This window comes from Fukomys damarensis, unplaced genomic scaffold (assembly GCF_012274545.1).
Source record: "Fukomys damarensis isolate Sample0158 unplaced genomic scaffold, DMR_v1.0_HiC HiC_scaffold_17, whole genome shotgun sequence".
Classification (NCBI taxonomy): domain Eukaryota; kingdom Metazoa; phylum Chordata; class Mammalia; order Rodentia; family Bathyergidae; genus Fukomys; species Fukomys damarensis.
This window is the reverse complement of record NW_022900929.1, coordinates 74,061,481-74,089,319: the sequence shown is the minus strand read 5'-3', so window position 1 is coordinate 74,089,319 and position 27,839 is coordinate 74,061,481. Positions and strand designations below refer to the sequence as shown.

General features: G+C 53.1%; 1 protein-coding gene across 1 annotated transcript in view; it reads right to left on the bottom strand.

The window, feature by feature from the left end:
- Positions 1 to 951: 951 nt before the first annotated feature.
- Samd4a (sterile alpha motif domain containing 4A) overlaps positions 952 to 27,839 on the bottom strand; it is a 91,668-nt gene continuing 64,780 nt past the window's right edge. Inside the window, exons 7-13 of the mRNA XM_010632693.3 lie at positions 27,761 to 27,837; positions 26,067 to 26,152; positions 22,276 to 22,394; positions 18,080 to 18,281; positions 17,229 to 17,355; positions 10,233 to 10,316; positions 952 to 5,229 (exon numbers count right to left, since the gene is read on the bottom strand). Coding sequence (XP_010630995.1) covers positions 5,201 to 5,229; positions 10,233 to 10,316; positions 17,229 to 17,355; positions 18,080 to 18,281; positions 22,276 to 22,394; positions 26,067 to 26,152; positions 27,761 to 27,837 — 724 coding nt within the window. The 3' untranslated portion in view covers positions 952 to 5,200. The remainder of the gene's footprint in view (positions 5,230 to 10,232; positions 10,317 to 17,228; positions 17,356 to 18,079; positions 18,282 to 22,275; positions 22,395 to 26,066; positions 26,153 to 27,760; positions 27,838 to 27,839) is intronic.

Here is a 27,839-nt window from a genome sequence, read left to right as displayed (position 1 = left end):
TCAGGTTGATGAGTCCATGGGTGCCTTCATTAGTTAAATGTGTTCAGTAGGAGGTGGGTCTAACCAGGTGAGGCACGTCACCATGGGTGTGACTTTGAAAGGTGTATTTTGTGCCTGGCCACTTCCTTGTTCTCCTGTCACATCCTTCCACCATGGTATTTCTGCCTTGGACCTAGCTGTTTATTGAAACCTTTGAAGTCGCACGCCAAAATGAACCATTCCTCCTCTAAAGTGGGTATTTCAGGTATTTTCTCAAACTGGTGGAAAGGTGACTAATATGGTTGAATAACTTCTATAAGCTCACACAGATAGGACAACGCTAAGGCCAGAATACAAACCCTGCTGTTCTGCAGCGATATGCTCAACTTTAGAACTTATCTTAATATATATTATATAATCTTGATTTTTTTTTTTTTTTTTTTTTGGTACCGGGGATCAAACTCAGGTTCCTGTGTTTACAAGGCAGGCAGTGGAACCACTGAGCTAAATCCCCAGCCCAATATGTATTATATAGCAAGGTAGAATTACAATTATTTGAATGATAGCCCAAGCCATCGGGAGGTAAAACTCCCAGGAAGCTGCCATTTCTTTATACCACGATTAAGGTGTGACACATTTAGGCAGTGAAGATGGGCGGGTGCTGTACACAGCAAGGTTATAGAGTTTGATTTAGAAATTTGCCCCTAACTTGGGCAGTGACATTTACTGGCTCTTCCGGGCACAGATCAAACTGCCTAATTTTCGATACCCCTCTCCCAAGCCGGTAAGGGAGTATAGTAGCTCACATGGGAAGACAGTTTGGGTAGTAGGGTCAAGGGAGAATGTTAAAGGGTTTCATGCTTCTCCTTTCTTGCCGGCTCATTCTAAGACTCAGTTCTTGCTTACTGATTGGTTGTGCTGACAAAAAGAAAAGAAGGACACACACCAGTGTTACAAAACCTTGTATTAATCATTTCCCTTTCACTTTCAATATAACGTTGATATGAAATATAGCCATGATTCTTCGTTACATGGGAGGAAATGAGTAATAAATACATTGTAGCAAGTTTAAACCACGAGGGTGCTTCACTGGTAACATTTGAAAACTGTACACTTGCAAAGAACAGCATCTTCAAACATTAGTATATCTGTATATCAGTAAAGCTTTTACATGTGACAAACATGCTCTTTCCATATATGACAAATTTTAAAAATATGCATTGGTTGGCAACATGAACTAGGCAAAAATATTTCTTTGTTCACTAACTTTATACAGGAAAAACAGGACAAAAGGCATGCATATACAATACAGAAGCCTGCATGGGGCATGCAACGAAAGAAAGCTTTTTAAAAGTCAGCTTACTTTAGGCATAAATACATGAGGGTTATATATTAATAAGGGAGGAAGTCTTCTGTTTGACATTATTAACATTCCTGTTTTCTTCCTATCCCTCCCAGAGGAATGAATACACGTTCACCTTTAAGTAAAGATAAAGGGATTACAAAAGAAAACCTCACTTTGCAAACATCTCTGATGACTTGTAAAAAAGCAAGAGAACACGACATTAGTGTTATCACAGCTCCATGTGCAAATGAGCCTTCCGCGGGTGCGGCTTGTAACAGGTGCACCCCAGCGAGCGGGTGTCTCCGGGAGGCCGCTCCCTGCACCCAGGCCGTGGCAGACGGCGGTGCACAGCTGGGGGAGGCACACGGGGCCTGCGTGTCCTCCCCTCACAGCCCTCCTGTGGCCCTCAGCCCGGGTTCCCGGGGACTCGCATCTGCAAACCTCGCACACGCGGCAGCTATGAGAAGTGCAGAGCGAAGACCCGGAAAGACGGGCTCCCATCGCGTGAAAGGCAGCCAGCGACGCCTCAAAAGGAAACCTGGTTTCCCTCAGTGTCGCGGCAAGCGAACGAGAGCCCGGCTGTAGCTCCGATCCCGAGTACCTAGGAGCGACCCACCATCCCCAGGATTTGGGAGCTTGATGCCAACAGCGCCCCGGGGCAGGCAAACCCAACAGTTTACTCGGCTCCCTGGCTCTTGCTGAAAAAGTCAAACTCAAAAAGCAAGTGGAAAAAAAAAACAAACAAACAAAAAAACCCAACATATCAGCAGCATGTTTCGTGTCTTGTACACAATTTATGTGTTTCTTCCTACTGTTTCTGGTAAGAAACTACTATGAGTAAAAAGCACCAATAAAACATCATACATGGTAACAAGATCGTATACGCAGCTGCCCCTCGGACAGCGTAGAGATGCCGGCACACACTGCTTAAATCAGAACAAGGGGGGAGAAATCCGTGTAGTGAAATAGAGTTTACTCTGAGAGTTTTAAATGGTGTACTATTTACTTAATATAAAACAGTTGCATGGGGGGGGGTCAGTGGGTAAATACAAAAAAAAGGCACTGCCGTTTTATTACTAAATATCCGACTTCACAGCCTTAGGCATGCAACTGTTGGATTCTTTTATAAATAAAATTCTTTTTGCTTTAGGACTTTTAAATTGAGCTGTACACCTGCAGTCAACACAGGACTCAAAACAAGGTGGGGACGGGCTCCTAGAATTCATCAGAACACTCTACTTAAAAAGGAAAAAAAAAAAACCCCAACTAAAACACTAATATAGCAAAACACAACTAAGTAGATAAATCTATACAGTCAATGAAAAATAAGCTTTTCTTTTTCTTTTTTTAAAAAAAGAATTATGTTGTTATTAATAACAGACTTTATCATGGTTACCAGCCATAGCAAGTTAATAAGTAACATATCCAAAATAATATCTCTAATAATCAGATAACCATTGCTTCTATATTCAGTGAAGGAATAAATAGAAATTCAGATTGGCAAATACTTTAAGGTCTTCTTCCTTTTAAAGGATTCATGCTAAGGTGATTGTGTTCACAATCCGTTTTCTGAATGAGTCTTTACAGACGCATGGGTTCCGCCACGGACACAAACACTGCTTCTCCTTTCTCGTCGTGTAAAACCCTCGTTTTCGCACCTCTTTGTTCGCTTCCTCAGCATCCCCAAAACACATGCTCAAACCTTCTGGCCTTGCTTTTGGCCTTCGACATCTTGCCCTGCTCTTCCCGCCTTACATGCGATCCTCCATCCCTGCGTTCCTCACATCATGCTGTGTAGACAAGGAATGGGCAGGATGGATGTTAATGGCACTTGGTTAAAAAAAAAAAAATCCACTAAAACATGCTGCCTCCTTCTGCACCCAGATCTGCGTCTTTAGGACCTGGTGACCCACAGAGGGGCTGGAAGCTTTTGCTTCTTTTTTGAACTGCACTGTGTGCAATTATGGATTCCAACTTCCTGTGCTCACCAAAGCCTCTGACGGGTTATGGTGCTTGCTCTCAGCTCTTTGGACTACAAAAGGCCTTCGAAAGTCTTGCCCCAGCATCCACGTCTGGGCTGGGTATACATTTTTAATCTTAAAGGTAAAAAAGTTGTTCAGATTTTATCAAGGCTGTTTAAATCTATGTGTACTTCAATAACTCCTTTTTATAAAAATAATCGTCAGCAAGCACAGTAATTTCCATGGTCTGATCTCTTTAATTTTGACTCTGACTACTCTTAAGAAAAAAAGCACCCATTTCACCCAGTTAATAAGCAGGCCTCATACCAGCTCCCGATCGCTCTCCCAGCTGAGCATTCATCCCATCATGTACACAACCCAATTTTCCAGTGCAGAGAACAGTTCCTTTTTGATTTCCTCATACCTTTCGCTGCGTCCAATTCGCAACAGCCTGTCTTGCCCTTAAGAAACAGAGCTATTCCTCTGTGGTACCGGTTTGTTACTCTCTCACCATAGAACGGGTGGGGTTTTTGCCTTTCTGCGCGGGTGGAGAAATCAGCAAACAGTATCGCAGACCTGACTCACTTCATTTGGATGGAACCGTCGCTCACGTCTCGAAGTTCACCTTTCCTCCGGCTCTCCTTGCCCACCTGCTCCGTGGAGCCCGACCACGTGGCCCGATGCCTCTCCGCACTCCAATACTTGCTGGCTGGCCCTCTTGACACTGCTGCTGGGCATTTCTCTCCTCCTCAGCAGGGCCAGAGCAAGGGGGCTGCGGCCCCCGGACTCGGGTTCCTATGAGCGACGCCACTGCAGACATTTCAGGCACATCCTCCAGGTATCAGGCCTCCTGCAAGGCGACAGCATCCGGCGGCGCCCTTCCTCCTCCAGGGGAACTTGCACCCACCTGTGTCGCTGGGTGAGGCCCAGAGGCTGGGATGAAGCCCATAGCAGGGAAGACAGAGGTCTTTAGATGAGAAGCAAATGCAGCCCAGAAAGAGGCTACAGGCTTTAGAATCGCTGGGTGCCCAGTGAGCAGATCTGACACCGATCACATGGTGCCTTTCTCCTCTGCCCTGCCCTTGCCTAGTCTTGTGCTCTTTCAGGTCAGATCCTTGTCCTTCGAACCCACCCTGTACATGCTCCGCCCCTTAATGGTGAGAGGCGACAACTCAGGCCTGTGTGACTAAATCCGTCTTCCCAAAAAGCAGAGCTTGGCAGCTGTTTTAAAAGACAACCCTGCTGCTATTATAAAAATAGAGGGAAAAAATGAATCCATAACAATAAATCCTTTACAAAAACCATAGTATGAAGAGAAGTTCCACCCAAACTCTTTACACATTATGTACCCTTTAAAATTCTTATGTAAACAATACACAAATCAAAGTTTATCTGAAATTTTGCTGGAGGGAATTTCTTCTTTCTTGCCCCTGTTGCCATGTGGCCCTCTTGTGCAGCTGTTTTAAGCAGGCCGCTCAGGGAAATCCAGTCGGGGAGACACACACAGATGAGCCGCCATCTTGTTTTGGTCACGTGTATCCTCTCCTATGGCCTGACGGAGAAGCCAGGTCCTCTGAGAAGGCTCCCAGGTCCTGTCTCTCCTCTCTTTCATGGCAGTACCCCCCCCCATTTCCACCTAGGAAGCCACTTGCATCTCTCCACCCCCTCCCAGTCCCGTATTTCCCTAGAGACCCCTCCCAACCCCCACACACCAAACCATCCCATACAGAAACAAATGACAACATAACCAATCCCAGGTCTACTGATATGTTTACAAGGATGACCTACACTCTCACAAAATCAAAATGAGCGAGGGACCAGGGGGAAAAGGCTGCAAAGTATCTTGGAGGATTCTGTGCAACCCTGAAGTCACGTTGATGGCCAGCGTGGTCCCTCTCATCTTCATCTTCATCTTCTAGATAGTGGAGGTCCGGTCAACCCCGTCTGGGAAAGAAAGCAACATACAAGGGTGAGAGGTGACCAAAATCTTTCCATCAACATGTAAGATGCCACAGATACCAATCCCATGCACAGTGAGTCCCCAGTCTCTGGAGACTGATAAGGGGTAAGTTCACAAATGCTATTCAAAATCTGAGGAATAGCTACTTTTGCTGGGGGTGTGGGGTATGCATTAAATCTGGGAGCCATGATGAGAAGACAGGGTCCTCACTTCCTAACAGGCTAGGCAGGATGCAGACACTTACAGAGATGATGAAGCTGTCAGTGATCACTGCATGAAGGAATATGTACCAAAACACAACATGGCTGGGAGAATGTTTTAAGTTGGCCATAGACAAGGAAAGATTCAGAGAGAGCAAAATGACTTTTGGAGACTGTGCTGGTAGGAGAAAGAATTTTCTAGGCAAGAAGGATGCAGGAGGGGGTGATGGGAGAGGGTCTTTGGCCCACGCATGAGCTTGACGATAATCAAATGGTGGGGCTGGGTCAGAGATTTAGGATTGTACGGTTTAGATGTGAAACACCCCGAGTTGTGGAGGAAGATAACTGGATCAGGGATGCTGTACTCATCGGGCATTCCATGGATGAGTTCGTGGACGTGCTGTTAGGAAGGGGGGCTCGGTTGGAGGTGGGTGATTGGGGATGTGACCTGAGAGAGAAGATTGTTGACCATGGCTTCTCCCTTCTCTCCTACTTCTTGGCTGCCACGAGTTGAATACCTTTCCTCTACTATGCCCTCTGCCATCCTGTTTCTGCTTTGGAGTCAGATAACCATGAACTGAACCCACTGGAAATGTGAGCCCCAAATAAGGCTTATTCCTTAAGGTGTGAGGGTTGGTGTTGTGTCCTAGGGACAGGAAAGTAACTAATGATGAAGGATGAAGGATAGGGGACCGAGTGACAGGAGATAGGGCTGAAATACACACTTAAGTGACCGATATAGTTCATATCCCTGAAGCACGACCCCCTCACCGAAGACGGGATGAAGTGTCCCCTGGTCCCAACTGAGCAGACCAGGGAGACACAGCTGACACATACTGATCCGCCCTCTGTGCTATGACTCTGATCAAAGGCAGGAAACCACAGAGGTAGATGTTGTGGTCTCTTGGCCCTGAGAGCGAGCCTGTGTGAGCAGGAGAGGACAAGGCCACCTAGGATCTGCCGTGGCCACTGTTTAAGAGAACTGATGCTACCAAGTGGGGGACACGCACATCACAGGGACCATGAGTGAGAGAGATGGCTGAGCTGTGTGCTTACGTAGCATCTCGGGAGTCCCTGAAGCAGCCCAAGGGTCTCTGTATCAGGAACAGGAGTGTGGATGCTGTAGCTGGAGAACGACCAGCGGCAGAGGAACCAGCTGTGGTTTTACAGTGGCTCCTCTGGCAGCTGTGCCAGATGGTTTGAGGAAGGACAAGGCTGGTGGCAGGAAGGCCAGGTGGGAGGACCCTCCACAGGTTCTATGCTGAAGTTGATAAGGAGCTTGTCTAGCGGGCAGGGAGAGGCACAGATGAGCCAGCACAGGAAGGGGAAGGACTGTGTTTAGTGAGTACTGGCTGAGGCTAAGGGGCACCACAGTGCCTACCAGCTTTTGCTGATACCACAAGCCAGCCAACGTGGCCCAATCCAAGCCCCAATATGGCAGTGCTGGCCTACAAGACAGGGCAGATCTTTCACTAGGCAGAACTTGGGTGGGACTATGTTCTAGGGAAAAGCTGAGGGTGGGAGCTAAGAGGCCTGGAGGAGCAATGAGCCCACCACAGGAATTTCCTGGTTGGCAGCTGTGACTTAGAGGAGAAATGCTTCTTTAATTGAAATTCTTACTGGAATAATAATGGGTTCATGTTCAACTGTAAAGAAATGATCCGGAGACAGCCCACGGGTAACCTGCCAGGTTTCCCCCAGTGGTGACAACTTGCAAAATGACAGCACAGTAACCCAGTTAAGACACCAAGCTGGATACAACCCAGTGATCTGATTCAGCTGTCTCCAGTTTTACCCATATGTGTGTGTGTGTATGTGTGCACTCATGTTAAATTCTGTGCAATCTGGGGAGAAGTTTTTAAGAAAAGCAGCAGTGGCTCTCAAGTGTTTGAGCAATGACAGTATCAATCTTAGAGGGCCACAGGTGTGGACTTCCAGTTGCTAACTCCTCACCATCTGCAGGGTCACCCTGAGCCTTCAGTATTGTGGTTTTGCAGCAGTAATGGTCTTGGGAGATCATGTGTTTGTCTGTGTGTGTGTGTGCATGCGTGTGTGCATGCCCAGGGGTGCTTGTAGAGGTCCTGTGTGCCAGGGGACTCTCCTTGTCTCTGGAACACAGTGCATACTCTTGCGGGGCCAAACCTCACTGAGGCCAAACCTCTGTAACTGTAAACAAGTGGAGCTAGAAATACAAAGACCTCAACTAACCCAGCCGGAAATGCATCGCAGGACTCACTGTCCAAGGCTGTTTTCGTCTGCTGGAAAAAGACCAATGAGGGAGTCCAAACTCACTACTGTTGTGCAAGCTGTGTGCTGACTATTCCAGGGGGCGGCACGCCCATGGGACCATGACATTTTCAACAAACACCAGCTCAGAGCCTTGCTAAAGGAATTTACAGTCTCCAGTTTTTAGGAGCCGGTAAGTCCAAAGGAAGGGGTGAGGAGAGCAAGATAAGTGGGAATCCCAGCATCTCAGAGAGCGGACCACATGTAACTCTATACACAGCCCTCGGCCATGAGTATCTTGGGCTACAGGGCCCTCTGCAGGAGGAAGACCAGGGCCAGACGTGGTGTTTTATGTTCTTGAATGCCCGGCCCAGGAGCAAACTCAAGAGTACTCGATGAAGCCTTAAAGGATGTCAACCAATATGGCGGAGGCCGCCCACCACCTGGATGTCATCCTGGTTCTGCTGGAGGGGCCTCAGGGAGAGGATATGGGGAAGGCCAAGAAGAAACCTGGCTTGGCCTGGCACCAGGAGGGCAGCAGTTATTGGAGGAGACTGAGGAAAGCCCCACATTATGAGCACGCAGGACCTGGAGGTCCTCCTAGAATGGCTGCCCTGGGACATGATGCCCCTCTTCCTCCTGGACAACTTCTTCCTCCATTCCTCAGCTGCAAGCAGAGATCCGCTTTTACTTTGTTTTCCTGCCCCTAGTCATCTGTCTTTCTGTAAAATGATGATTGGTTGGCATGCTGTCCCCAAAGTCTTCCTCCCTGCACCCACAGACACGTGGCCACGGCGCCAGCTGGGCTTCACCTGCATCCTCTGCTCAGGAAACTTCCCAACAGAGGGGATTATTGAGAAAAAAACACAGCAATAAAAAGGCTTAGGTGATTAACAAGATGAAAATATTAGTAAAACTCCATCAGTTCAGAGAGGCAGTCTGTAAAAATAGGAGCGCAGGTTAAAAAAAAAAGCCTTTTCCATGGAGACGTCCCCTTAATAAAGAGCACTCAGCCTTCTCACCACGGATGCTGGTAATGTCAGGACGTAGCAGTCTGAAAGTCTTCCAAACGCCAATTACCAGAGCTCCACCAAACCAGGGGAAAAAGGGCCACGGCCCCTCGGACTCCCCACGGAGCCGGCTCCCCATCCCTCGGGCAGGAGGACCTGGGCTGGGGCCTGCATGAGGACTCAGGAGCCGCTGTCCTAACTCATGCCCGTGAACACCATCACTTCCTTTGAAAAGCTTAAATCGACAAAGCTGCAGACCATAAATTTCATGCTGGTTTTTTGCATAGTTGCAGAGCCATATGAGCAACAGCGCTCTTTAATTCCAGAGCATTTTCATTATCCCTGAGAGCTCTTGTTCCTCCTCCCCCCGTCACACTCCAGTCCCACCTTCCCAGCTCCTGTGACACTAATCTGGACGTTGACCAACTTAGGCTGTGCGATTCATGCCAACAGGCTCTGACACTCTGGCCTCTTATGCCTTGCATTTCCCGAGTTCCTGTCCACCTGCTGATGGACCTTTGGGGGACCTCTTCTTGCTAAGGCAGAGGTACCAGGAATGGCCCAATGAGGCTGTGAGATGTCTAGGACCTGAATGGCCTGAGAGAGACAGACAGAGATCAGTGGCTTGCAGAGGGGGTTCCCAGGAACCCCAGGGTTGGGGGAAGCCACAGAAGAGATGGGGTCTTTTCTCCACCCGTTTGGGTGCCGTGGCTCTACTCTGGTTCCTCTTGGTACTGAAGTCAGGTGGCTGTCGCTCCAGACCTCCACTCTGCTCCACGCAGGGCATGTATCTCTTTCATATTTGGGTTCGGGATAAGATCGTGTTTGCAGGGACTAGAATTCGGAAACCCCCAGGTCTGTGGGACAGAGCTGTCTGAAGTGGAAGCTGTTGACAGGACACAGGGCTCAGCCCTAGGTGGGTGGTGGTGGCCCGTGCTGGAGCAGGAACGTGTGTGCAGCATGGAGAGGGCTGGAGGAAAGGGGAAGGCATCGCTCCCATCCCTTGCCTGCTTCCTGTCCACAGATTTGTAGCTGGTGAGAGGGGCTTAGCGCAGGACGGCTCCCAGGACAGCTGCAGCAGGGCTTCGGACAGAGCCTGTGCTCCAGGCCCGGCTGGGGACAGGCGCAGCTGACCTGTCCGAGACACGGCGAGGACAGCTCTGGCTGCTTGGGGCTCCAGGCGTCACGGAAACCGCTCGCAACAGGAAATTAGAAATGGAAACTATTTCTGGAGCTTGCTGGGGTACCTTGGCTGGGCCTGGGGACCCAGAGCCGAGTAGGGAAGTGTCCAGTGCCGTGGCAGATGTGCCCACTGAAAGCCACTCCAGCTCCTGGGGACAACTGGGGCCAAGCTGCTGGGGCCAGGGGCACGGCTGTATCTCTGGAGCAGGGCAGAGAGCCATGGGGTAGGACGTGGCTGGATGCAGGTCATCCACGTCTGCCCTTCCTCTGTCCCCAGCAGCCCTCCAGGTCCCCTTCCCATTCCCGAGCTGCCACCACCTGGGTCAGATGGCACACAGGGCGGGGAGCAAGGCTGGAGAGGACACTCACCTCCCAGGGCGTGCTCGGTCATACTGAGGCACAGGGACTCCAGCCTGTTGTTGATGTCAGGTTCAGTCACGGGAAGCTGGAATTCTGCAGGGACAAAGGTGGTGTTGGTGACGGGGATGCGAAGGACAGGAGAAAGTATGTGACGCCACAAGGCTGCATCGCCAGGCGAGGCCGCCCTAGCAGGACACAGGGGGCCTTCAGAGCCAGCCTGAAAGACAAGTTACGTCAGCTTCAACTGCTGTCATACTCGGCACTGTGGCCACAGGTGCTGGAAGAAAACCAGGCACTAAAAATAGCTGCTCAGTCATGGTCTTATCACTGCCACTCAGAAACCTCCAGTGTGACCCATCCACAAGAGCCAACCTTGGCTGAGGCTTGCAAGGTCCCACAGGATCTGGCCTCTGTCACCTCACTGCCTCCTTACTTCTCCCCTGTCCCTGCTCCCTCCCAAGCCCTCTCTCCTACCCCAGGGCGTTTGCATTGCAGTTCCCTCTGGCCAGAATGCCAATCCACCAATGTTCTCCTGGCTCAGGCTCTTCCTGCCTTTGCAGAGCGGGCTCCGCTGTCTCCTCAGAAAGGATTTTGTCAGGAGATGTGAACAGTACGGTATTGCCCCTGGCCCCTGCACTTGATCCCTTTCCTTGCTTTCTCCTCGTAGCCTCTACTGATACAGATACAGACACAGTGAACTGGTCTGGTGCCCAGATGCAGGCTTGGCACATCTCTTGTTTTACCTGCTTAGTGAGCAGGGCAAATCCAATCCCCAGGTGGGTATGGGAGAGGCCAGCAGCTAACAGGGCATGGGGACAAGACCTGGGTCCCCAGAGCCAGTGACCTCCTGCAGGCCATGCTGACCGTGAGTGGCTGTCCCCACCCTGAGACTCCAGGCACCGGAGCAGGGCAGAATGAGATGTCCATCCCGCTCCAGGGGACGTGTGTCCCTCCCTCTGGGGGCAGCCCCGAGCCATCCTCTTCCCTGCTGGGCCCTCCCTGTAGCATGGCCCTGCCCCCAACCCCAAGGGGCCTGTGAGCATCTTTCCTATCCCACATCTCCTGTAACACAAAGCCCTGGCTTCCACCTGATTCATACGCACTGTGATAAAAAAACATGGTGAATGATTACATTTTAAAAATTTATCACATGCCTTGCAAGTGCAAGGTCCTGAGTTTGATCCCTGGTACAAAAAAAAAAAAAATTACCGCAGTACAAGGCACACTGCTGCCGATGCCCTTCAAAATACTCCCCCTGGCTTCAAACACACATCCCAATGTTCCTGCTGCTTTCTGAAGCACTTCTGGAGTCCTCTTTCTGGAGGGTCTTCAGTTGTGCTGTCCTGGCTGCCTTAATGTCCCAAACCGATTCAATACGCCTCCCTTTCACGGTCATTGTGGTTTGGGGAAGAACCAGAAGTTGCATGGTTCCCGACCTGGTGAATTAAGTGAGTGAGGACCCAGGGAGATGTTTTTATGAGGCTGCCTTTCTGTGGGATGGCACTCGGCAGCCACATTCGCTGTGTTTTGATCCGGCCTCCTCAAGTCTCTCAGGAACGAGGACTTCCAGAGCGGCGGTAGAAAGGGGCGAGACCCCTGGGAAGCAGGCGGGGTGTTCCCGAGGGGCCTCACGGCAATGCTGATCACTGTAACACAGTTTCAATCGCTGGAACATTCGCTGTATGATTTGCTCACACCCTGCAAAAATGGATCAAAGTGGGCGGCTAACACTATGCAATCCTACGGAAGGAGGCGGAAGAAAGCCCTGGGGTCTGTTCCAGGTGACTGTGAAGTCTCAGCATTGCCACTGCTTTCCTGTGTGACCCTGCCACGCAGTTCCCTTTCTCCCACCTCGGTTCCTCCCCTGTGAAAACAACAGGGGAAAACTCCCGGGGTGGGGGTGGAGGCAACTTCAGGCCATTTGCCTGCTTCCTCACTTGTCCACCAGGGGGCACACTTATGGGGTGGGTGGTTTGGTGGGACCCGAAGTTGAAACCTGTGGGTAAACCCAAGTATCTGTTTCCTTTGACTTAAGATCTTTTGCAATATGGGTTTCCCAGCTAGTCCAGCAGCAGATGTTGTTTCGTTATTTAAAATGCTCAAAGAGAAGTCTGGCAAAATGAATTGACAGGGCAGGCACGGGGGTGCAGACTGAGTTTGTGCCGAGTGGACAGGGCCACGCAAGCTCCCAGGGAGGTGGGGAGCCAGCAACAGTGGCAGGAATTTCTCCCGCTCCCACCCACTAGTTGATCTTGACAGTCCCAGAGGGAAGAGTATTTTCGTATTTTCATCCATTCATGTGAAAATCATATGCAGGGAAAAATTAGCCTTTGGGGTGTGAAATCTATAAAATAGAAACACAATTTTATATATAGCTAGTTAGCAAATATGGGGAAAAACACAAACCTCAGCAATTATACCCATCCATATGCTCATTGTAAGATTTCGTTTACTCTCTAGCGCTCCCCTTTAAACAAACACTGTGGAGAGACTTGGATAAATAAAGATGTTCGACATTTGCAGAGAAGTGTCTCAGCGGCAGGGTTTCCTGCCAGTACGCAGCAAAGTGCCATTTTCCAAGCTCGGGATTGCTCATTCCGAAAAGGGGGCTGAGAAACACGGGGCGCTGTGCTCCAAAGTCTCCACGCCTTGGTGGCTGCTCTTTTCGGTGGCGAGGTGGTGCGCTTGCTTTGCCGTCCCTGGCTCTGCACTGGGGAGCTGTGACCCCTGCCACTCTACGAGCAGTTCTCTCGGGAGAAGCCCATATGTTCCCACTGCAGAGTTTCCTAATAGTGTGACTTTTTAATTGTGTGTTTGATAAAAACAGATCCACGGCATCTCGCCGTGCACAGAACACAGAGGAAGACGAGTGGGTAGACGGCAGCTTCCACCACAGGCTGCAAATCTCAGCTGTGTGTGGCGTGGTGGGCGGAGCCCTCACCAAAGATGCAGAGGGAGATCGGGCAGCTGCTGGCCCATGGGCCACGCGAAGCGCCAGGCCGCCTCTGCCATCGCTACTAAACCCGAGGGCTCTGTCGTGAATCCAGCCTCAGCTGGAACGGCCCGGGCAGACACAGCTGCGAGGCAAAGGGGAAAGACCCCCGCCGCCCTCGCCTGTGGTGATAAAGCAGGGCAGCCCTTCAGCTCATGCGCAGCTCCGAGTGTAGGCCGAGCAGCCCTAATCTCAAAACCTCCACCCAAAACCGTGCACGCAGTCACGACGCTCCAGAGTTTCAGATTTTGAGGCATTTCAGATTTTTAGGTTAGGCTTGCTGCATTGGTAAAGTCAATGCAAATGTTTTAAAATCTCCCAAAAAACTCTTGATGTCTGCAACATGCTAGTTCCAAGCATTTTGGACACAGAATTCAGTTCTGGTGTTCTAGTGTTACGGTTTGGACCAAGAAGGTGGACTGGAAGGTGGCTGGATTGTGGTGCTGAGAGAGGACTTGCGGTTGGGAGCGGGTGTGTCTCCCTTCCCCTCACTCTGCTTCCTGGCCACCATGCCGTGAGCAGCTGTCTTCCGCCAGGCCCCTCTGCAGTGCTCACTCCACCCTGGAGCTGACCGAGAGATGGAGATAAAATAAGCCTTTCCTTGTAGGTCGAGGGTGTCAGGTTTGTGTCTTAGCAACGAGAAAGTGACGAAGGCAGCTAGGAATTCTTCTTTTCCTTACCATCGGACCATTCAGCAGTTTAGTGAGGGTTCCCAGGGCAAAGGCCACCTCAAGTCTTCTTAGTTGTGCCTTTTCAGACGCAGTACAAGAACACAGTGGTCCAATCTCCGGCCCAGGTCATGACGACGCCGGGAGGGAAGAGCTCCCCACTCCCCAAGAGATGTTGGTGCAGGGTCTGCCCGAGGAGCCCGTGCGGCTTGCTGAGTGTCACATCCATGGCACTCAAGGTATAGTTCTGCAGTGCCCTTTGCAAGGGGTTGAGGCTGAGTGTGAGAAGCAGATTTATTTAGGACTTTAAAGCGAGGGACAGGCCAGGGCATCGGGGATGGTTCTGGACCTCACTTTGCCACCAAAGCTGAGCCTGCTCTGTGGAGTAAAGAGAAAGGCTGAAGGGAGAGAAAGCAGGGAAGGTGGGGCAACCTGGAGGGGGACGAGGGATCTGGACTACCATGATGATACGAGGAAGAGAGGGAGAGGGGGTGACAAGAAAAAACAAAGAGCATCCCCAGAAAGGGGTTAGACAGAGGAGGAAGAGCAGTGGATCGTACCCTTGAGGCCGTCACGGGAGGAACAGCTCTTGTCTGGAGGCCTCTTGAACACTTCTCGAGCCATGAAGGAAAAGTCTGTGAAGACCCTGGGCTTCCTAAAGGCTCTTTCCTGGAAGGCCCAGCAGGCACACAGCCAAGCCCTGTGTTTTGGGGTTTGCCGTGTTCCAATGTGGAGGAGCTCCGGCCAGTTGTTAGAACACTGTGGCTCTGGACAAGGGAAGGGCGAGGTTACTTTGTGCCTTCCCGGTGGCTTTCTCTGCCACCTGTTCAGGTCGGTCTGTCCTTTCCCATCAGCTACTGCAGGGCAAGGAGCCTCGGTGGCCTGAGTGTAGGTCAGAGCCCTGCCAGGATCTTTCTGCCTGGATCCCAGGGCAGCTGAGCTGGGTCGAGGGGACAGATCTGCTCCCCGATAAGGGGCCACTCTCCACGCAGTTCGCCAACCGGGGAACCCCTTCCTGCTGGGTTCCACACTCATTTCAAGCTCACGTTAGCCCCTGGCTGAGTGCCTGAGGTCTCCTCTCCCTTACCCCGGTGGCCCAGCCAAGTGTTCTCACTCACGGCCGAGGCCAGTGAGGTGTTTCGGTTCCAGGGGGCCTTGGGCTGTGGAGTCAGGAAGAGGGAAGTGTTTGGAAATCCGAACAGGGTGGCTGATCACTGATCCCGAACCCAGGGTGCCCTGTACTCTTTGGCGATAAAATTTAAGGGCTTCTGTCAAGGTGGAACTGTGTTTAAGTTCATAGAATCGGTACTCCCTTTGAATGCATAGTTGTCTTCCAGATTTGCCCTTGTGATTTGAAATAAATGCTTTGATGGCATCTGAGGGCTGGGGGGAAACAACCTTTTACTGCAAGGCTGTTTTCTGAATGTTTAAGTTTGGATCGTGGATTGGTCAAAATCCTCTTCATTTTGCTGTTTTTGTTTTTAAGACAGGGTCTCGCTATGTAGAGTTCAGACTGGACCTTGCAGTGATCCTCCTGCCTCAGCCTCTCAAGGGCTAGGATTACAGGCGTGTCACCACGCCTATCTTTCAGTCTGTGTTTCCTGTAACTCCTCTCTGTGTAAAGATGAAAGCCACCCTGTCCTCCCGGAAGTCCCAGACGCCGGACATCGGTGTGGAGGGGAGAGGCGCCATCCCTGTGGAGGAGGTCACCTCTTCCAGAAGCAGAGGAAGCTCACAGGGTGACACCGGTCTTGACGACCGTGCCTAACAGGCAAGGGAGGGCAGGCACTTGCAGCCTGGACAAAGGCCGAGGAGAGTGCCCCCGGCAGAGCCTTCCGCAGCCTCCTTTCTCTCCAGGGGTCTCTGTGGCCGAGTCCCAGAAGGAGCCACCCAGCATGCAGACTGCGTGTGGCAGGATTTGGGACGGCTCCAGGCACCCACCAGGTGAGCTAGACTGACCCTGGTACTGGGCTTGGCCTAATCTTAGAAATGCTGCAGTTCAGGAAGGCCTGGCTGGAGGTGGCTTCGTAATGGTTGAGGAAGGGGGGGTGAGTTTAAAACAGACAAAACCCCAAGCACTTCGGAATTCTCCGCTCCTCAAGTAAAGCGAATGTATTTAGACACCTGGAGGCAACTAGGCTGCAGAAAGGCTGAGGGCAAACGAAGTGGGCTGTGCTGCCGGGGAACGCGGGGCTGGGACGGGGGAGAGGGGCGGTCCTGCCTCAGTGGACCTGCTGGAGTACTCGGTTATTTAGCCATGGGAACAAGAGGCCTCGCGTGAAGTAGGCAAAAACACGAAGGCTCCCAGCTGCCCCCGGGTGGGGTGGTAGCTTGGAGCTGATATGAAGGAGCTCCCAGGGGAGGGGAGTCCAAAGGGACGGGTCCAGAACCATGACAGTGTGGCCTCGGTGCTACAGGGGTGAGCACAGCTGCCTTCCAGAACCCATGACAGGGCCAAAGCACCAAGACAGCCTCGTCTTAGGTGGGGGCTGCCTGGGCCTGGTCTTCCCAACTAAGGCGGGGAAGACTTGGGGAAAGCAGAGAACAAAGAGGAGGGCTGGGGAAAGGGACGCGGGAGAGAACAATCGGGGTAGGAAATACTGAGAAGGCCACTGTGTGGCGGCTGGCTTTCCCTGGGTGGGCCCTCACCTCCTGCGGCAGCTCCTCCCCACTTCCGGTGCAGCTCTCCCCTGAGCCCCACACCCAGCTGCGTCCTAACAGCTCCCCTGGTCCCTGCAGGTGCCTTGGCTTCTGAGACACGCGGTGACGCTCTGGGCCCTGGGCTCCTGCCCTGTCACCCTGCCTGCCCTCTCTCCTCCCTTCCCACCTCTTGGATGTGCAGTTTCAATGCCAAGTTTCCTTGCCCAGCAGGGCCACTGGACCCTTCCCTTCCCAGGCTCCTACAGGACTTGCTGTATTTCCCTGGGGGACAACTTATCTCTGGTTGCCGCATCTAGATGGAGGGCATCCAGACAGGTGTGAGGACTGCTTTGTGGCTCTGTGAGGTCACTGCAGGCAATGATTTGATGGCCATGTCTAACTCCAACTGCTTTAGGAGGCATGGCGATCCGCTCTCCTGACACTGCTCCAACAGTCCTGGCTTCTCAAGGCCACCCCAGACCAGTGTCAACACAAACACATTTCCTCTCTCTGCCGGGGAACCCTGGTGATCCCTTTGGTTTAATCAAACTAGCAATACGAGTAGCATCAGATCCTACGGTGCCAAGCAGCCACTGGTCTGGCTGGTGCGGTGCAGTTTAACAGAGGAAAGACTCCCGGTAGCTCCTAAGACCTCTCGTGACCAGGGAGGCTGAGTGTTCTCCCCGGGAGCCCCGGGGTACATACCTGGCTGCTGGAACATCAGCATGTTCTGCGGCGACGTGTGCACGGGCAGCGAGCGTGTCCTCTGCACCGAGCTGTGTGTGCGGCTGGGCATGCTGTTGCTGCCGCCGGGGTTGGCAAACCAGAGGTTCTAGGAAAAATGCAGAAGGGGCTGCTAGTCCAGACGCCTGGGGCAGGGAGCAGGGCCCAGCCAGACCTGGGGCGGAGATCCCAGGAGAACTGGAGGCCGGGCCCCGGCCTGGCTCACTCCGTCTGCCCGGGCATCAGGTCTCACACTGCTCCACAGCTCTCGCTCCTCCCTGTCATTTTTCTAGGAAGTGTGGGGGCCTGGGGAAATGCTGGCAATGAACAGTGCAGACTTTCAAGGCCCTCGTTTGGTTTTTCTTTGTGAGATTCTTGCCATTTACTGGAGGGAGAAGGAGAAGAACAGAATTTCTCGGCAGCAACAGGCTGGTCCTACTCAAATAGTGTTGGACTGATCTGGGGGCTTCAGAGCCCTGGGCCCTTCCTGTCTCGCTGACCCAGTGCCAGCCAGTGGGGCTGGGGGATAGTGAGGTCAGCTCTAGCCTGACCCTGACCAGCTGGGGACATATCTTCTCTCAGCCGTATTCCTGTGGCTTCTCACAGCTGAGAATCTTGAGCTAAGAGCTGTTTGTCCCTTCTGTAATCACAGCACTCTAGGAGGCTGAGGCAGGTCTTTCTAAAGGTACCATTTGCTGTTCTCTGAGACTAACACAGAGCGGCTTGCTGTGCATGTCAGGGAAACGCCACAAACCACTGTCCCTCACCTTTGGGCTATCTGGGGACAGTCCGAAGGCCAGGCCACCTTCCCGGCCCCGAGGGACAGAACCAACCTGTCTTCCTTGTTTCATGATGGTGGGGTTAGTTGCAGTGTGGCGCTGGTTGGAGCTGACAAATCCGCTGGTGCCCAGGAGGCCCAGGCGGGCAGAGGGAACGTTCCGAGAGGGGATCTGGTACTGGCGCGGGTTCCGCCTGCCCATGCCTCCGCCCACAGAGCCGGCTGTCGGGAGGGAGTTGGACTGCCCAAAGCCGCGGCTGCAAGAGGGACAGAGCGCGAGATGTTAGTCCGTCTGGTCCTGCCACATCCCAGGTGCAGTCAGGGGCGGCTCTGTGCCAGGGAGAGGCCGTGACGGGCACAGCAGCTACACGGAGTGGTGAGTGGCCCAGGCCCTATCCTAGACCTCGACCCTCTAAGTTCTAACTAAAAAACCCTTATTACAGGAAAAGCACACTGCCAAGGATGGAGTAAGTGTATCACAGAGATGCAGAGTATTTGGAGGGGGATGGATGGCAGTGTCTTTTCTGGATCACACTTCACTGTTCAACCGTTTACAGCACTTTCTGTCAAATAACACAACACGGTGTCTCATCCACCTCATCCGCCAGGCCTGGCGCCATGTCACTTCCGGCTCTTCCCCAAAGTCATGACGACCGTGAAGTTTCCACGTTCTGAATCAATGCAGGACATCAAGGCAGCCACCACAGCGTGCAACTAAAGACACTCAGGAAAGAGGACTCCAGAGCTGCTTCAGACAGCGGTAAGAACAATGGGATGAGTGTGTTTGAAGTGAAGGGAAGGATTTTGAGAGGGATTCGTATTTTTGACTGTAGTCTTTAAAAATGTGTAAGTATTCAGGGTCATCTTTGATGAGCTGGAGAAGGGAAACAGGGAACTTAGTAATTTTACCAAAGCCACACAGCCAGCAGGGGGCAGCGCTGAGCCAGGAGCCCAGCGCGGTAAGCCGCACCCTCTCCAGCCTTCCCAGGGTGTCCCCTCCTGTGGTGCTGCGCTGGGTGAGGGCACTGTGGTCCATCTCTGATCGTGGCGGCTGGGAGGAGAGTGGCTCTGTGATGTCCCCTCCATCCTGGGTGGCCCACGGCCGATCAGCTCCTGCTCGGTGACTGGCCCATGCAGGGCGTCTCTGCCACCATGGGACTGTCCAGAGGGGCAGTGGCCGCGTCCCGGGGACAACAGATGATGGTGCTTGCAAGTGCCTGGACCGGGACACGCCTGTCCCCCTCGCCAGGCCCTCCCCGCACAGTGCCGGGGAGGCTCCACACTCCCCTGGCAGGGCCGGTGAGCTCAGCGCTCAAGAACTCACCAGGACTGGTTCTGGGAGGCTGCAGGCCAGCGGGGTTGCAGGAACCAGCACATTCTTTCCGAGAGAGTCAGCTTTGAGTCTCTCCGAGGTCGGGCCGCTCCCGCTGGTGGCCGCTAGATGGAGCAGGCCGGCCTGTCGGGGATCCTGGCGGCGGCGGTGACGTAGCTATGCGGGGCTCAGAGGGCCAGGGCACAGCAGTCACTTCCTGAGCAAGGGGGTGTGCGCGTGTGGTGTGGGGGAAAGGGGCGGTTCGGCTCAGAAAATGCTCCTCCTCTCCCCAGGATTCCTAAATTTCCTGGGGGGGAAGGGGGCAGAGAAGAGAATTCCAGTCTGTGTCTCTCCACTTCCAGGCTTCTGCGGCCAGGGAGACTTCTGGATTCTGGTTGGAAGCTTAGCTCAACAGGTTCTCCGTGCTGCTCATCGGTTGCGGACTTTGGATGTGCGGGCCAGGCGAGGGCGGAGTGTCTTCAGTGGGCACAGGGCCTCCTCTGCGGGCAGGGCACTCTGAGGTCCTGCAGGTGGCCAGGGACCCAGGCTGCGGCCCGTGGGTTTCTGGAGTCAGGAGTTTGGCCACCTGGTCGCTGATTCAGTACTCTGCTAAGATCTTTCCTGATTTAGCCTGGATAGCTTGTTCTCACTTTCCTTTTTGGTTAGATTTTTAAAGTTATTTCATATGCAAGACACTCAGTAGTCAATGAGTATGGCTAAAAAGGACGTGTGCTTCCAGGAAGGCTGTTTTTTGTTTTTGCGGTTTTTTGAGATGGGGTCTTGCTGTGTAGTTGAGGCTGGCCTTGAACTCACGGTGCTTCTCTGGCCTCAGCCTTTTCAGTGCTGGGATTGCAGGTGCGCACCACTGGGCCTGACATGTTCTTAAGCATTATAATGTAGAGAAGATCTGTGACAGGGCGATCACTGGGGAAACGAGGGGTCCTGGGACTCCTAGAATTAGGACTTGGCTATTTGGGACAGGGGAGTAGCACATTCTGGGGTGGGGGGATTTCCTGAGCACCTAGGCTACTTATGATTGTTATGCTTGACAGAGCGACAGAAGCAAGCTCTCCTTTCTCATCTTCCTGTTCTGTCTCTCGCCAGATCTAACGGAGTCCTTTAGCTTATGGTGCATGAAAAATCTTTGATAAAACAACATTAATAAGAAGCAATTAATTTGGGATTTGCAATCATTCAAGCAGGGGCTGGGCTGCAGTTACTTTTGCATTATTGGAGAAGCAGGTCTTTCAAAGAAAATTAATAGAATAAAAAGATCCCAGAGGAAATGCTTAGGAGAACAGTTTCCAGGGTTTTAGTGACATCCAGCTCAATGTCCACAGCTGACAACCGAATCCACTGTCAGCAGAAAGGGATCCGTCAGGACCCCAGCCTGGAGCGCTGGGCTGAGCCCAGTCCAAGCCACAGCTGGTGCCGCCCTGGAGAAGTCCGGGTGAGCTGCCCACGCCGCCCCCAAGCAGGGCTGATAGAGCCAGGGTTAGGGCCTCTGGAGAGGAGGAGCAAAGCTTCAAGATGCCTTCAGTGCAGGCAGAGGTGGCGCCTCCTCCCCTTACATGGGAGATCACACTGTGGTTAGCAGGAGGGAAGAGCACAGGATGCGGCCTGGGGGCTGCCTAAGCCTCCCCCTCGTCTGGGGAACCGGGTACCCCCACGGCGGTGGTCTCACCACATCTACCCGGGCTGGCATCCCAGAGGCTTCGGCCAGGGCGTCAGCAACAGCTTTGTTGGATCTGCTCTTTCTGCACATCTGCCTGAGACCATGAGGGTCGCTGGCGCTGCAGTGGTGCAGGGCCTCCTTCCAGGGCTAGCGCTGGCTGCGACCCCTGCCTACCGAGCCACCTATAGACTGAGGTCCCAGCAGCTCTATCCCATAGGTTTGTCTCAAGGATGAAGTCAACATTCAAGGGCTTGCGTACTATTTGGAACGTAGTATGTGATAAATAAACGTTTGCCTACTAAATAACAAGGGCTCCTGTGATGATAACACTCATTTTTTTTTTTTCTGGTACCGGGGACTGAACTCAGGACCTTGCACTTGTGAGACAGGTGCAACACCACTGAGCTAAATCCCCGGCCCCCGATAACACTAATCATTAAATAAGTCTTGCATGAAGACTTTGCACAAACTCCAGTTGGTCTTATTTCCTTTAAATAATACGAAACAGTGAAGTGTTAAGGCACACTGATGCAAATAATTGCCCCCAATTTTAATAATGCAGATCTTCTACACATGCTCTGAGACATGAAATTATTTCAGAACCCACTAGGTGTGAGTAAAGTCTTTATCCGTTCGTGTTTTAAAATGTAACATGGAATGGGGATTATTTTCAGGGTATTTGCTTTCCCATTCCCCAGTGGCTCCCTATCGTTGTTTGATACTTAAACACCCCCTGCTTCGCTTCCTTTCTACTGTGAAGCTGCAGTTCACCTTTAATATGCAACCGGGTTCCTCCATTTAAAGCCATATGAAGGGAGCAGGTCCCAAGTACAAGCGGGCTTATTTTTAAACGCAACCAAGAAGCTGAAGTACTATGAAGAATCAAGCATGGTACTGCTGCTCTCTTAGACCTCGACTCAGACCAAAATAGACCAGCACTGGGCTCTTCACCCCGCCACCAACTATAATTAGCTTGTCTGCAGCTAGAGAGGGAGAAAAACTTACACTACCACTGAAGGTGCTGATGGAAGAGCCCCCTTCGTGAGTCAGCCACCCGTGTCCTGCTGACGCCCATGAACTCAGGCTCCGCTCGCTCCCTGAGAGCCTCTCCCCAGCCCTGCGTGTTTAAGGAATGGCATGGAACTGGCCACGGGGCAGCCTCATGAGCAAGAATAGCGTCCCCTCTGTCACCTCCCTGTCCTGCAAGTAAGGCAGGCAGCTGATGTTTCCACAGTGCACCCTGCAGGATGAAATCCCAACGTACTTTCTTTGCTGTCGGTACCCTGATATGTCCAGGAGGGTTTTCCGAGGGAAAGACCGGAAGAGCTTTTGCACCTGCTGTTTCCATGACAACAATCTTTTCTTCTGTGTCTCTGTGAATGCCTGCAAAAACAAACAGGACTTTTAAGTGGGTGAGACAGCCTGGCAGAACAGGAAGAAACATGCAGTTAATAGGGGGAAGCACGAGCATCTCTGCAGTTGCCTTTTCTTCACCTGTTTTGAGTCTGGTCCAAGACAGCAGTCAGTGGAATTTGGGAGCCACCTGTGTGGAGGATTCACGTTATTTGGCATTGGAGGCACCTGGTAAGGCAGATGTGCTACGCTCCTGACAACCATCATTTCTGGCTACAATTTTGGGCGGATCTGTACCCACCTTGTCCTCCTCTGACTGCTCCCTGGACCACTGTCGGTCACAAACCCAAAATGAATCGCAAAATTGATTGTTGAATACCCCAGCTTTTGCAGGCTCTTTGCATTTTCATAATCAATGGGAAGTGTAAATCACTCCAAAAATCAATCTGCTTGATGGTGTGTGGTCATGCTGGAGGAGTCCACGTGGCTTCAGAGCATGGAGCAGATTCTCTGTGTTTAAAAGTTTTGCTGAGCTATCTCTAGTTAAGTGGCGCTGCTCCCTACTGAAAACCCCAATACACCAATCACACCCTAAACGGACAGATCTGAGTCTTCTCAGGCTTTTTCTAGTAAAACGGTGTGTACATCTCTACATCGTGTGTCCTTTGTGTAGAGCCCAGGGCTATGAGTCCCCAAGGCAGGGACTCTCAAATTCACAAGATATTCAAATCAGCCAGGGGCCCGGCCACACCCAGAGCCCACGGCGTAGGCCTGGAGGGATGGATGCCTGGGACGCTCGCACATGTGGCCGGTGCAGCACAGATGCATGGAGTCCCAGGTGGGAAGGACCCCAGGTGATACAGGGGTCCCCTGCCAGGTACCGGAGCTGCGGACTCGCACACACCCTGTGGAAATTCACCAGCCTGGATTAGCAGTAACGATGACGGAGATAACACTTCCAAGTAGCTTTGTCAATAAGGCATGGAGCCCTTTAAGTACTGTAGTAATAAATATTAGAGTGACAGACTAACAGGCTCCTTCCCAAAAAGGAAACAGATTCCTTCAATGAAGAAAAAACCAAAAAACAACAGCTTAATTTTCCCTGAGGATGCTTAATCGTGGAAGGACCTAAAAGCAGGAGAGCTCTGCGGGCAAAAGAAAAGGGCTGTTAAACACACCGTGGCAATGTTATCGACAGCCCGCAAGGAAGACCCTTCCTCCTGTGTGGCTTTGGTAAGACGCTGCCGTGGACGTCCACCAAGGAGGGCCACCCACCCACAGGACTCGGTACTGCACTAGAGAAAAGGGTGCAGTCCTGGAGGTGGGGTCGGTGGCCTGAGACTGGGCGTCGAGGATGTGGCCCTCCCCGGCCATCGTGTGACAGGGGCTGAGCGTCCCATGACAAACACCTGCGATGACTGGGCAGGAGGCAGGCGTTTCTCCTGCGTCCACACAGGAGGGGGACGGAGGCTGCTTCTGACCAGCTCAATGCCACATGTTGAGGACACCAGCTGTGGCTGTGTTGGTCGCCACGACTTGGGGAGGAGCCCAGCCCCATGCGTGTGAGGAAGGGTCTGGGTGGAGACGGGCAGGGCCTGAGTCCCTGCACACCTTCTCAAGCTGGGTGTGAAAATAATACCTTGCTCTGAGAGGTGCCACGCGGTGACAGGAGACACCGCCCAGGAGGCACTAAGCATGCTTAGTTACAGCACCTCGTGCGCTGTGCCTGTTCCTCACACGCAGTGTTCGGCAGTGACCTTCAGCCCCAACAGCACTGCTCGGACTTCACGGTCTCAGTACTACAAGACTGAGCTGGTCTGAAGCCTGAAGGACCAGGGCCTGCGTTGCCAAGTGACCAGGGAGAAAACAGCTCGCTTCACAGGTGTCCTTCCAAGGGTGCCATCATGTGCAACATCTCCACAGTGGCCAGTGCGAGAGGGAATAAGTTATGCGGCCCGCTCACAGGACACCCGGGATCCTTTAATCAGTTTGGGGACCTTAGCAGAGCTGCGTGAGGTGGCCAGTTCTCCGCTGGGCAGCATAAGGCCAGAGCCAGACTGTGGCAGCCCGGGGACTTCTGAGAGTGGTTTGTGTCTTCAGAGCTGTGCTCTGTCATGGGCGTCTGCTAATGGCCATGATGCCCACTGTCTGACTACAGTCCCCCAGCTGGCAGCCCTGAGCCAGGCCCGGGAGCAGCTAAGCAGGGAGTCTGAAAGGGAAGGGTCCACAGCTACAGACTCCGTGGACACCACAGCCAGCCAGCTGCGTCCTGTGTCCTGGTCAGGCCCAGACCTCGCTTCGCCTGCCTGGGGGAAGATGACGGCCACGCTGCGGAGAAGGCCTGCAAAGGGGCAAGAGCCCAGCTTCCCGGAGACACTTCAGGGTACGAGCAGGGAAAGCTTGGGCTGACTGGTCTCAGAAGCCACACTTAGGAGTTCCTCTGTCCTCCCTGGGCCGCTCCAGGGAGTGGTGCCTTCATCTCCCAAAGGAAGGGAGACTCCTGCTCAGTCAACACCTCCGCGACTGGGCAATGAGGAGCACACACCCTGGTGGTGAAAGGGAGCCTGTGTTCCTGAGCCCAGGGGCCTCAGCCAGAAAGGAGCCGGCGTGTCTCCTCCTCCAGGGAGGCTGTGTTCTGCCCACGGGTACCTCTGCTCTTCCTTGAACTGAAATCTAATCAAAGCCTTAAACAACATTTTCCCTCCAGAGCAGAGCATAGGCTCCTCGGTCTGTGAACCTGACCGTGGGCACATAACTGCTCACAAGCTCCTTCTTGCCCTCCAGCAACCAGCATGTGATGGCCCCACAAGGGCCATCTCTGCACCGAGTCACGTGGGACTTCAGGGAGGCAAAGGGGGAAGACACAAGTGGCAGGTGCCCAGGAAGGGTGCCCGGCCTGACGGGAAGTCAGATGCCGCTTGCAGGCCAATGCTCCAGGCTTGTTGACCCTTTGGGACCCAGCCTTGTTGTACAGAGGCCTCAGGAGGACTTGGGTGACCTGAGGTGAGCTGAAAGGCACCTTGTCCTGCAGTATCTGGGCCTAGGGCCAGAGCAGGCATGGGACAGAATGCAGGTTCTGGGTTTCTTTTCTAGAAGTTGCTCAGTAAATATCTACAGAAATAAGGGGTGACCATTAGCTGGGGAAACCATTAGCTAGAAGAGATTTTTCTTTTCAGTGAAAAAGCCAGGAGTTTGGAACAGTTGAGTATTTCAGGGTACAGCCTGTCTGCGCGCCCCACCAACTGGTCACTATACTCATACGGCGACAGAGGACTCTGGCTGGCCAGCCGGGTCAGGCACACGAGCGCTCACGCTGCCTCAGGAGGAGAAGGGAGAGGAGGGGCTCGGGGAGCAGCTGTGATGGCCCCAGAGAGGGGCGAGTGCCATCAGACCAGAGGACGGACCTGTCTCTGAGTCTTGCTTTTGGTGGGGGGCGTTTGGGCCCAGACCTGGGGCCCCTCCCTCTCCCTAGGTGCCCCGAGAGGCAGCACCAGCGGGGCTGAGTTGGAGGGTCTGGTAGGCACCACCCCGGCCTGCCCCAGGAGCCCTCCGAAGGACAAATGGCAAACACAGTTCTGACAAAAAGCACAAATCCGACAGCCATCAGCTGCCAACCCACAACCCACGGGAGACCGAGTGAGCTCCCCACAGAAGCTCTGAGCAGCGCCACCAGGCAGCCAGGGCACCAGGGTGGCGACTCACCTCGTGGATGAGACACTTGTCTATGAGCTGAAGGTAGGAGCTTATGTTCTCCTCGTCGGGTCTGGAGACCAAGAGCTGGGTGCACACTGTGGACCGAGCAGGGAGGGGGATTAGAAAACATGCAAACCCTTTCGAACCGCGGATGGCTTTTAGGCTGCTCTGTACGGAAGGGCTGGGAGGCCCCTCATTCAGTCAGGGCTCCCTGGGCTCATCCCCGTCACTCCAGTGTTCGTGGCTGCCTTCGGAAGTGGGCGGACACCAGTTCATCAGTGAGCCTGTCAGGCTGCCAGGCGTGTGGGCAGCACGGGAAACCTGCCACTCAGACACGGGGGGACTTCCTCAGGGGGATGTGCTCATCTTACACACGAGGGCCCCCCACTCTCAAGGAAGAGCTGGGACTCTGGTCGCACGCAGGCACCGGACTCTGCATGAACAACCACATCCAGGGCCTCACCACTGTGGCCAGATTAAGCTGGGAAGCTGGGCACCATATCCGGTTCCTTCCTGTCCCTGACCAACCTGGCCCAAATCCCACTTACTACTCATCTCTGGATGTAGGTTTTCAGGATTGCGCTGTTTGTAAGAATAAAATCCCAGAAGCCACCGGCATCTCTCCTGATAGAGGGCGACTTTGTCAAATGTGTCTGCCTCGGGAAGGGGCACCAACCCCATGGTCAGCTGGTGGTCCCCTGGGTGGCTGCTCCGATCACTCCATCCCCAGGGAGGCTGAGAGCCCTCTCCTTCCAAGCCAGAGCTTTGGGGGTTAAGTAGTCTGTGCAAGGCCCTTATGGGGTAAGGGGTTCTCACTAACTTAGGGCTCAGATGTCTGTTTCTTTTGGTGAAAGTTTGATGCTTTTAAATGGTCCACAATATGGGACAGGAAAGGAGGAAGCCGATTCCCCTTTCCAAAGGAAATCATCTTAAAATGATTTAAGGTTTCCAATGAGGCTTCCCACCAAGCAATATTCTAGCGCCAGACACTTTCAGGGACCTGGATAAGGGGTTGGGCTATGGGGAGCTGGAGGCCAAACAGGCAGCAAGGGTGCTGTCACCCCGAGGGCCACGTGGGGGTCACAGCCGCCCCCTGGGATGTCACCAAACGTGCAGCAGGCTCCTTCCATCAGCCAGGCACTGTGTTCAGGGGACACGGAAAGTGGCCGGCAGCGCTGAAGGCGAGTGGGGTACAGATACTTGCATGGCTGCAATGCAGTGTGAGCTGGGTGAGATACCTCACTCAGCCCTGCAGTCAGGCAGCCGAACCAGCCCAGAGAGGACTCAGCTGACTCAGAGGACAAGGAAGCAATGTCACAGGCGAAAAAAATGGGGAGGGAAGGAGGGCTCTAGGCAAGGCTGTCACATTACAGATATGCAGGTCAGGCACTGCACAAGCACCTTCCAAGCCACACCACTGGTTAGGATCCAATAAGGCTTCCCGTGGGGTAGGAGGGGCCCTGGTTATGGACAGAGGGAGAGTACTGTGCACGACGCAAGAAAATGTACCCATTTCCGAGACCTTCCTGGGTGCTCAGCTTCCTCCTCGGCAGGATGGGTTATTCCAAGGATTAAGCACACCGCCCTTCCCATCCCCAGAAGCCAAGGCCCACGGACCCCGGCTTGAGGGGCTAGGAGGCTGGGGTTCTGACCCAAGCATCCTCCTGCCCGTGAACGAGCGGAGCCAGGCCTGGAGCACCCACCTTTCCCCATGACACGCGTGAACTGCCCGGGAAGGTCGCCCTCTGGCAGGGGCGCCACGGCCAGCTCCCCATCGCAGCT